The following is a 10,556-nucleotide window of genomic DNA, read 5'->3' as shown; positions in this document are numbered from 1 at the left end:
TTGTTTTTTTATAAAAAATGTGTAATACAATTTTAAAATATAAACATTGTTTTTTATTGTGTATATGTGTACAATTATTGCACAATATAATTATCTTGACTTCTCTGCAGCATGGTGTGTATGTGAAACTGCCCCATTTAATAACGTACATATGGCCCTTAATAGAATTAAATAGCCTATCTAGGAAACAGAATCTGCGCGCAATCTGCCGTCAGTCTGTCGTCAGAATCTGTTGACAGGCTCTGCGCGCAGTCTGTCACCAATCTGTCGTCAGAGACTGCTAAAACAGTTTCGGTGTGCAGTCTGTTGCCATTCTGTCAATAGATACTGTTGACAGACTCTGCGTAAAATTTGCTCGCACAGGTTTGGCTATCTGGGTAATTACTTATTATCCAGTATTTTTAATACTGAAAGTAAGTAATTATCAATGATTCTTAGTATGATATTTCTATAAGGATATGCAAATGTTAATTACACTTTTAATTTAATATGAAATATAATATTTATTTGTTAATTATTTCTTACTATTGTCTGCGTTCTTTATCGTAATAAAATAGATTGAAATAAATTAATAACTCCATATTCATACATAACACTTTTTTATTATTTCTTTATTTAAAAGTCTCCTTATTAAAAAGAAAGTATTACAGTACTTAATTACAATAAATATAAGTAAACATTTATAATCAACATGTTTACTTGCACACAAGCAATGTGGTCCGCCATGTTGTTTGTGCACTAAAGCATTCTTTAGCTGCGTTCCGAAATTCACTGCCAGTATTGAAATTCTATAGTATATGTAACATGAACTATAGATTTTCAGTACTGGCAGTGAATTTCGGAACGCAGCCTTTATTGCTTGACTGCAAGCTTAAGCCAGCTTTACACGGTGCTTGTTTTCGTGCTGGATTGTTTGCTGGATGGAAATACTCTGTTTTGATTGGTGTATTTCCATCCATCTTTAGAAATGCACCAATCAGCAAGCAATCCAGCATGAAAACAAGCACCGTGTACCGTTGGCTTTACACTCGTCAGTTCTGGGAGCGGTGCAGCTATTTAACTGCACCACTGAACTGGTGCAGTAATGGCTCTTGCACACAGGACGCGGTAATGCTTGCCGCACGGCGGAAGTTCGCGCGACAGCCAATCAATATGCTGCTTTCCGTAATAACCTTCTAGCTCTTACGGAAAAACAACATATTGATTGGCGGACTTCCGCCGCGCGGCAAGCATTACCGCGTCCTGTGTGCAGGAGCCATAACTCTACTCGAGCATCGGAAAGCAGTACTGAGTTGTTTTGAACATGAAGATGCTAGATGGTTGTGCCTATTACATTTTTCGACCCTAGTGGAACTAACTTGTACTCGGTTTAGCATAAACACCCAATACTTGCAGTAAATAACGGAACGCCTAAAAATGTTTGCTGTGGGTGCTTTCCAGTTCCGTACACTGTGTTACACAAAACCAGTTTATTGGTTGCATATTATCTTACAAGATATTTTAGATAATATGTGACCAATAAACTGGTTTTGTGTACGTGTGTGTCAAGAGGTTTGTCGCGTCAAATGCCTCAACGTGCTCCTACTCGCTTCAACGCACTTTGATTGGTTACATCACCATGCGGACCAATCAGAGTGCGTTGGAGCGAATAGGAGCACGTTGGGGCATGCGACGCGACAAACCTAAAGATGCCAATACATGGGAGCGTTCCAGCGTCGTACGTTAAAGCGTTAGCCAATCAACGTATCAGGTCCCAGAAGTATACTTGTAGTTCTTGCGGAAAGTGGCACGTTGATTGACTACCGCTTTAACGCTCGACGCTCGATGCTCCCATGTAAAAGTACTTTAAGATGTGTTAAGCAATTGGAAAGCACCCTTTATGTATATACGTCGTTGTAGAGACATTATATCGAATTTTCATGGTTAATTTTCGGCATTACCAACTTTATAGTATAGATTGAAAGGACAGAACAGCTGCTATGTGACAGCTGTCGTGCATTCGTCATGTCTGATGGCATTTTATGGTTAAAGGTTCGCTGAAATTCACGATAGTTTGAATGATATGTAGTAATCATTTTACATTGGATTATATTCTATAGTTGCTAAATGTATGCTAATTCATCATATTTTGGAAATAATTTTCCAAATTTGTTGTTGTCGAGATTTGTCAAATGATTTTTTAGCAATAACGTGAAAAAATATACTATGAATTAAAATGTAATATTTCCAGCAATTTTTTAGATTTTTACTATTTTGCTTATTGAATATGATGTTTTATATACAATAAATTATTGTTATATATACACATTTATAAATTTGTATTTATATATATATACACAATATATTCAAGCTATATCATGCTTTTTATATTAAATATTACTTTTATATTTACAGATATTTGTCATACAAGCTCCTCTGTGAGCATTAGAACTATAGGACTACTTTGAACAAATGCTTCCTTGAAAAAAGGCTATACAATGTTTTCTGCTATTAAGAGGTTAGCTGGCAAATCTGAAGCTATTGGCAATGTATCTCCCAGACCAGCACATCAGTCCATGCCAACGAATCTACAAAGAAAGTTTGCTAAAGGTGTACAATACAACAGTAAGTGTATATGTTTGTTATAGAATGATATACATATTGTAGGATATATTATAATTTAAAATTTTATGCATTATTTTTAGTGAAAATAATAATAAAGGGAGACAGAAATGTAGGAAAGACATGTTTATTCTATAGACTGCAGGGACAAAAGTTTATTGAAGAATATATACCCACAGAAGAGATACAGGTGGCTAGTATACAGTGGAATTACAAAGCCACAGATGATGTGGTTAAGGTTGAGGTATGGGATGTCGTAGATCGCGGTAGACGTCGTAGACGGCTAGAGGGCCTAAAAATGGACAATGTCCCAACTGCAGAAACTAATGTTATTGAGGAACCTGTGCTAGATGCAGAGTTTTTGGATGTTTACAAAAATACTAATGGTGTCATCATCGTTATGGATATCACCAAGAGCTGGACGTTTGATTACGTTCAAAGAGAACTGCCGAAAATACCTAACCACATACCTGTTATAGTTCTGGGTAATCATTGTGATATGTCGCATCATAGAACTGTCACTGCAGACCATGTGACATATTTTATAGATTCGTTGCATGAAAGAACTGCTCAGGTAATTTTAAACTATGTTTATACAATTCTATACAATATACAATTCTTTATATATTAAAACACTAAAATAGTAATATTATTATTAGAGGGAAAGTAGTAGTCTTCTATTTCTAGAAAATATTTTTTATCGTGGTTTTATAATCAATTCATCTCTTTAATAAGAACCGGAAGGATCTTGCATATTTTAGATAAAAAATGATTTTTGATTAATTTTTTGCTGAAATTGAAAGATGTTACTGTCCTCTTATCTTCTTGATAAAAAGTGTCAATGGACATAACTTCCTAAGATCAATAGTTTCATTGCCACAGAACTTCAAAGCCTTAATATTAAGATTCGAAGGTAAAACAAACATATAATTCAAAAGTTTATTTTTACTTAAATAAAATGCATGTGTGATAATTAGAGAATAGGTTGATATAATTTGGTGTGGTTAAATGTGCATATATCATAAACATCATAAAACTTTTATATAAAATATATTTTTATATAAAAATATTTTATACTCTACAACAAAGTATTCATATTTTTCGAAAATATAAAAAAATTAAAAAATCCGTTATTTTTGAAAAGTTGCTTCAACCCTTAAACGTTGAGATACGTCATTGTAAAAATACAAAAATATAAAAATATAAATATAATATTTCTCTATATTCTTTTAATAATATCTCTTTTTTTCTGTATGTAAAGCCCATTAAAATCGGTGAAAGTTCCGATCGTTCCTTTATGAGTAGATTAATATTAAGGTTTTAAAATTTAAATCCTAGGTTGATATTAAGACTTTGAAGTTCTGTGGTGATAAAATTTTTGATTTTAGAAGGTTATGCATATTGACACTTTATCAAGAACCTAAAAACATATTCTAATTTCAGCAAAAAATTAACCAAGATGCATTTTCCATAAAAAATGTGTGGATTCTTTTATATTATTAGTTATAACTTCTTAATTTTAAATTGTTTTATATATTATGCCACAATATAATTATAATTTAAGCATACTAAAATTTATTTAAAAAAATCACGTCGCTTAGTATTTTTAGTTTTTATAAAAATTTTGTAATTGTAAAGAGATCTGTATAATTATCAAATTTAAAACTGATAACTTAAAACTTTCGAGGTGCGATTTATATTGATAAATCGATTAATTACGAATTAAAATCCAATTATAATTATAGATTTATTTAATTTCACATTAAAATTGAGTTTGCGCGGTTTTTTTTATAGGTGAGGTACGCAGAATCGTCGATGCGAAATGGCTTTGGTCTTAAGTTGCTGCACAAGTTTTTCAATTTACCGTTTTTGCAACTGCAGCGCGAGACGCTGCTGAAACAACTCACAACAAATGAGGAAGAGACACGGCTGACCATACAGGAGCTCGATCTTTTTCAAGATAGTGACGACGCGGATTACGACAAGTTTTTGGACAATCTTGTGAACCGGCGGAGGGCTCTTGCGGATTCTGTATCTGCAAGTAATCTAGCCTCAAGTGTTATTTCATTGTCCATGAGCAATAATCATCTCACATCATCGACAGGAAATAGTGCTAATACCGCCGGAGAAGTCAGAAGATCGGCCTCAATGCCAGGCCCAATCGGTGGTGGGAATCCTATTCCGATAAAAAGTTTAGAGCTTAAGTCGAGCTTACCGAAGCAGGAGAACTCTACGGCGGGCGTATTGGATAATTCATCTGGTTCTGTGAAGTCTGCGTATATTATAACGTCGACTTCCGCTACTCAAAATATTGCTCCTAACTTGCTAATGGGAACAGCTAAATCAACCGAGTCTGTAAACGATAATAGCGAGAGAAGAGATTCGATTAATCGGCCACAATCGCTCATGTCAAAGATTTTTGGTCACAAAAAAGAGGACGAGGCAGACAGGCTGCCGCATATCAAGAGTCTCAGCTTGAATGCACCATTGACAAGCGTGGAGGACTTTGTGCCAGATGATGGAATGTTGGACAGATCGTTTTTAGAAGACAACAATCAGGTTTCGCCACAAAAGATGCAGCAAGAGGAAATAGATTCGGAGAGGTAATTGAGCAATTGTCTTTTGATGGAAAATGATTGCGTGAAGTAATTAAAAATTAAAAATTTTTTATGGAAAATGCATCTTGGTAAATTTTTTGCTGAAATTAGAATATGTTACTGTTCTTAGGTTCTTGATAAAGTGTCAATACGCATAATCTTCTAAAATCAATAGTTTTATCACCACATCATTTCTTAGGCTGCGTTCTGAAATTCACTGCCAGTACTGAAAATCTATAGTTCATATTATATATTATAGAATTTCAGCACTGGCAGTGAATTTCGGAACAGAGCCTTAATATTAACCTAGGATTAAAATTTTAAAACATTAATATTAATTTACTCATAAAGGAACAGTCGAAACTGACTTTCATCGATTTTAATGGGCTTTACATATAGAAAAAAGAAATACTATTAAAAGAGTATAAAGAAATATATGTATTTTTATATTTTTATATTTTTACAGCGACGTATCTCAACGTTTAAGGGTTGAAATCGTAATTTATCTTCATTGCTACTACAAAATAAACTTTCTTTTTTCTAATTTTATTTGATTTATCTAAATTATAACGATATGTAATATACATATCGGACATAGACATTGGAAAGATTTGTGGATTTATGTATAGAAATAGTCACATTAAATATGTAACTTATATAATCTGTTGATTTATCCAGAAAATAATATTTTATTTTTATCATCTGAAGAAATTAAAAGCTTCTTTTAATTATACATTAATTAAATTATTAGTTTAATTGTTAAGTATAATATTGTTTTAAAACATTATCGTAATATGTTGATACTAAAAAAAAACTTTTTTAAAGTAGTATGCTGCTTTTGTAATTTACTTCTGACAAACATTAGTAGATAATGTTTCATTCTCTTGCAAAGTTTGTGTATAACTATCAGGTGATACAACTTACCCATATTTAAAAATAGAGCAAACAATGTTTCTAGAAATAATTTTTTCACATGTTTAGTGACACGGAAACTGCGAATCCTTTGGTAGCCGGTTACGAGGACGATTTATCCTCCATTGAAGAGATAGCATCACCTGTTCAGCCAAAATTAGCGGAAAATCCACTCTTTAAGCAGAAGCATAAACTGGAAACATTATCAGGTCCAGAGAAAAGCATCGAGAATGCACGATCGGGCGGCAAGCGCGACTCAGTTTCCTCTATAGAGCAAGAACTGCATATCTCTAATAACTACGAATCAAATGAGCAACCGGACACAAATTCGGACGCTTTTGACAGTTGGTTGCGACGCGATTCCAAGTGGCGACAAAGTCCAGAGGGAGGAGAAGACGTGAGTAGCACTAGTACAAGAAAAGACAGACTGGAACTCAGCGATAAAAGTCTGGATGTCAGCGTGACAAGTTCTAACGTTCACCTGGAGTTGCTTGATGATACCAGCATGCGCCATGTAAGCTCGAATGGCAGTAGTCCAGTGATGAAGGAAAAAAAGAAGCACAGAGATAAAGTAATTATCTTTTATATAGGGCGATTGCAAAAATATAAAGATAGAGATAGAGGCAGAGATGAGAGAGAAATGTGGAGATATTTTATATATTAGAACACCACATAGCGCGCGCTTCGCGCGCGCCACTTTAGCCTTTTCATTGTATTTACAATTTATATTATAATACTCGTTTTTACAAATTATATTCCCAGCAAATACAATGTTACATGTAACGTACATGTTAGTTGTAATTTCCTATTCAACAATGTAACTGTTATATAACACGTATATTATATAACAGTTATATTGTTTGTTGAGTAAGAAATTACAACTAATATTTATGTTACATGTAACATTGTGTTTGCTGGGATTACAATAAATATCATATTTATGTGGCGCGAATAACACAAGCTGATCTGTCACCGCGGCTGATAGCTGCAAGCGGCACGAATTCAACTGCGACGGGATCGAGACAATCGAGACGGTTGAGACGACCAATTAGCATCGCGGAAAAGAGGCTTCACCCACTTCGATATATTCAAGATTTAGTTAACACGCACTTTTTCTGATAGGACTAGAACACCACATAGCGCGCACTTCACGCGCGCCACTTTAGCTTTTTCGTTGTATTTATAATTTATATTATAACATTCATTTTTACAAATTATATTGCCAGCAAACAATTTTATGTGTAACTAATATGTATGTTACATGTAACATTGTGTTTGCTGGGATTAGAATAAATATCAAATTCATATGGCGCGAACAACACAACCTGATCACCGCGGCTGACAGCTGCAAGCGGCACGAATTCAACTGCGACGGGATCGAGACAATCGAGACGGTCGAGACGGCCAATTAGGCCAATTAGCGTCGCGGAAAAGAGGCTTCACCCACTTCGATATATTCGAGATTTAGTTAACACGCACTTTTTCTGATAGGATTCCTATAAATAGATTTCTATAAAAATTATTTATGCGTAAAATATTTATATTAAAATATTAATATTTTAAAATATTGTGTCTATCGCAATAATATACAGGGTGTCCCGTCACTACCGCATTATCTTTTAAGAGCGGATTCCTGATGTAATTTGAATACAAAAAATCCTAATGCAAAAATAGCGAGGCTATAATACATTGCAAATTATAAACGATTAAAGTTGACCAATTATCCTGACTAAAATACGCGCGCTCATGTACGGTACACACACAATAGTATCGGTGCATGCATATGTCGTTCCTTTTTCAAATATTGATACGGAAGTTCCATACATACAACAACGTATATAATAATAATCTGCCTTTTCTATCATTTAAATAAACATCGCCAATAATAATAACAGTTTCGTCAAAATGTTATGAATAAAATATCACACATTTATGAGAATCAATAAGCTGTCACATATTTGACGTTTCTTTCAGAAATTTTCAACTAATTTTATATCTTGTGCAAATTCTCACTTATGTGCATGAATCTGTACCATTATGTGTTGTACCGTATCTGAGCGCGTATACTTTAGCTAATATAATTGGTCAAATTTAATTGTTTATAATTTGAAAAGTATTATAGCCTCGACATTTTTGCATTAGGATTTTTTTTTCAAATTATCTCAGAAATCCGTCCTTAAGAGATAATGCGGTAGTAGCGGGACACCCTGTATATATATATAGGGTGTCAGGTAACTAATTGACCAACCACCGTGTACGAATAGAACGGGTCAAAATAATCATAAAAGTTATATACCATTTTGAAATTTTCTCAATATTTATTCCGTAATTAATTAAAATGTATAAACGAATGAGCGCACGAGAAACGGTAACAAGCGACACGTATACGTTACTCCGCCTCGAAATCAGCTGTTTACTTATCGTTGCTAAAAGGCAAGCCATTTCTTTTACACACAGAACTTGTCCTACCGTTTCTCGTGCGCTCATTCGTTTATACATTTTAATTAATTACGGAATAAATATTGAGAAAATTTCAAAATACATAACTTTTATGATTATTTTGACTCCGTTCTACATAACTTTTATGATTATTTTGACTCCGTTCTACCCGTACACGGTGGTTGCTCGATCAGTTACAGGACACCCTGTACATACAAAAACACACACGCACACACACACGCGCGCGCGCGCACACACACACATCGATTTTATGTTTCATTTTACATATTTTAAAAATTTTTATCGTTAAACTGTTGTTATTCCAATTTTAGGGAGACGAAAAGGAGAAAAAGAAAAAGAAAAAATCAAAAGACAAAGAGAAAGATAAGGAAAAGTTAGAGAAAACGGAAAAGAAAAAAAAACGCTCGATACATCGTTTGAGAGACGAGAACAAGATACAAGATGAGCTCGAGGAATTTTTGAACGGCTCAGTAACGAGAATCGGTGTTGATGTCGCCTACGAAGCGATATAGCATTCCAAAAGGATTATCAAAGTTACTAATGTTTTTTAATACGTTGACTGTCGCGCCAAGTTATGTAAGCTAGTGCATGAATTTTGCGCTATACCGAGCTGCGTTTTGTGAGCCAGCACATGACTTTCAACTATCATTTATAGCGCCGTGAGATAATTGACAGTTTACTCAGCAGTCATCGTATTAAAAATCACGCATCTTCCGAAACTTGCAAGACTTCCCTTGATGTTAATGCATGTTAAGTTCTTGTATGAAAAGACAAAATTCTTATTGGTGAGAATGGATTTTGCGAAGACGTAAACGTAAAGATGTGTTGCGAATCGCGCTATTAGTGTGTACAAAAGAATATTTTGGTCTGTTCTTTTCAGCTGCACTGCTGAATTGGTGCAATAAGTTAAAGTGAGACAAGTATATGTTTTCTCACTCTAACTTATTGCACCAGTTCAGCAGTACAGCTGAAAAGAACAGATCATTTGTTTACCATAGACGCATAAGCATGTGACCTGTTAATACCCTTCTGGAGATTGCAACATTTATTTAAATTCTACCTGCTATGATAAAGATTACAAAGATTTTACAGAAAATAATAAGTTTTAACAATCAAAAATACATTAATTTCTATTGCATTTCTGGTTTGTTGGATTTCTTATGACTTTCAATGTATATTTGAAAAACTTGAAAAATTTCCATCACACATATGAATTAATGTTGTACGAGATATATTTTTTATGGTATATGTACATACATATATATATAATATAATAATTATCGAATTTTAATATTAAAATTATTTATTATACTTTATTATTTGTTCACATATATTATGTAAAATTTAATTGCGTACATATATATATATATATATCTTTGATATCATTTTATGAATCTTGTTTATCTTATTTAGTTGGGTTTATACTCTGTCCATATCTAATTCATTTATTAAAACATTTATCTGCCAGAAAACTGTTACATTATTTTTGTTTTTTTCATAACATTGTATAGCAATGTGCAATAACAGTTTCACATTAATAAATGTATGTAAAAAGCAAACTCTGTTATTACAAAGTATTGTAACATCCCAATATTGTAGTAGACTCGATTAGAATCCTCTCTCTTTTCTCTGGTTCCAAGCCTGCGTTTTTGGTCCTTTTAAAGTCATTCTACATTAGTTGTAAGTCGATCGCAACTCTTGTTGCGACAGCCAATCAGGTGTCAATAGCACCACTAATGTTTCTGATTTGCTGTTGTAATAAGAATTGCGTCTGCTTGCAATCGGCTTGCAACTTTTGACTACCCTAATAGCACAGATGTCCAGGGGACATCCAGAGGACATCCTGAGGACATCCTGAGAACATTATTCGTCCTCAGGACGTCCTTAGGACGTCCTCAAGAGATCTTGTGCTGAGGATGAAGAATGTCCTCAGGATGTCCTCTGGATGTCCCCTGGACATCTGTGCTATTAGGGTAAGCATGGACT

General features: G+C 33.9%; 1 protein-coding gene across 3 annotated transcripts; it reads left to right on the top strand.

The window, feature by feature from the left end:
- Nucleotides 1-1,888: 1,888 nt before the first annotated feature.
- Nucleotides 1,889-10,355, top strand: LOC116846819 (rab-like protein 6). 3 transcript variants are annotated; one of them, XM_032821139.1, is made up of 6 exons: nt 1,889-2,031; nt 2,395-2,604; nt 2,685-3,175; nt 4,396-5,204; nt 6,180-6,681; nt 8,882-10,354. In XM_032821139.1, the coding sequence occupies exons 2-6, from the start codon at nt 2,478-2,480 to the stop codon at nt 9,080-9,082; spliced, it is 2,130 nt and encodes a 709-aa protein (XP_032677030.1). In that variant the 5' UTR covers nt 1,889-2,031; nt 2,395-2,477; the 3' UTR covers nt 9,083-10,354. The 3 variants fall into 3 exon arrangements, with proteins under 3 accessions (XP_032677030.1, XP_032677031.1, XP_032677032.1); XM_032821140.1 differs by having other exon boundaries at nt 1,958-2,108; nt 8,882-10,355; XM_032821141.1 differs by having other exon boundaries at nt 1,985-2,217; nt 8,882-10,355.
- Nucleotides 10,356-10,556: the final 201 nt, after the last annotated feature.

This window comes from Odontomachus brunneus, unplaced genomic scaffold (genome assembly GCF_010583005.1).
Source record: "Odontomachus brunneus isolate Ranch 3 - 2012 unplaced genomic scaffold, Obru_v1 Obru_scaffold_070, whole genome shotgun sequence".
Classification (NCBI taxonomy): domain Eukaryota; kingdom Metazoa; phylum Arthropoda; class Insecta; order Hymenoptera; family Formicidae; genus Odontomachus; species Odontomachus brunneus.
Note: the sequence above shows the minus strand (reverse complement) of the source record. Positions and strands in the feature narration are given on the sequence as shown.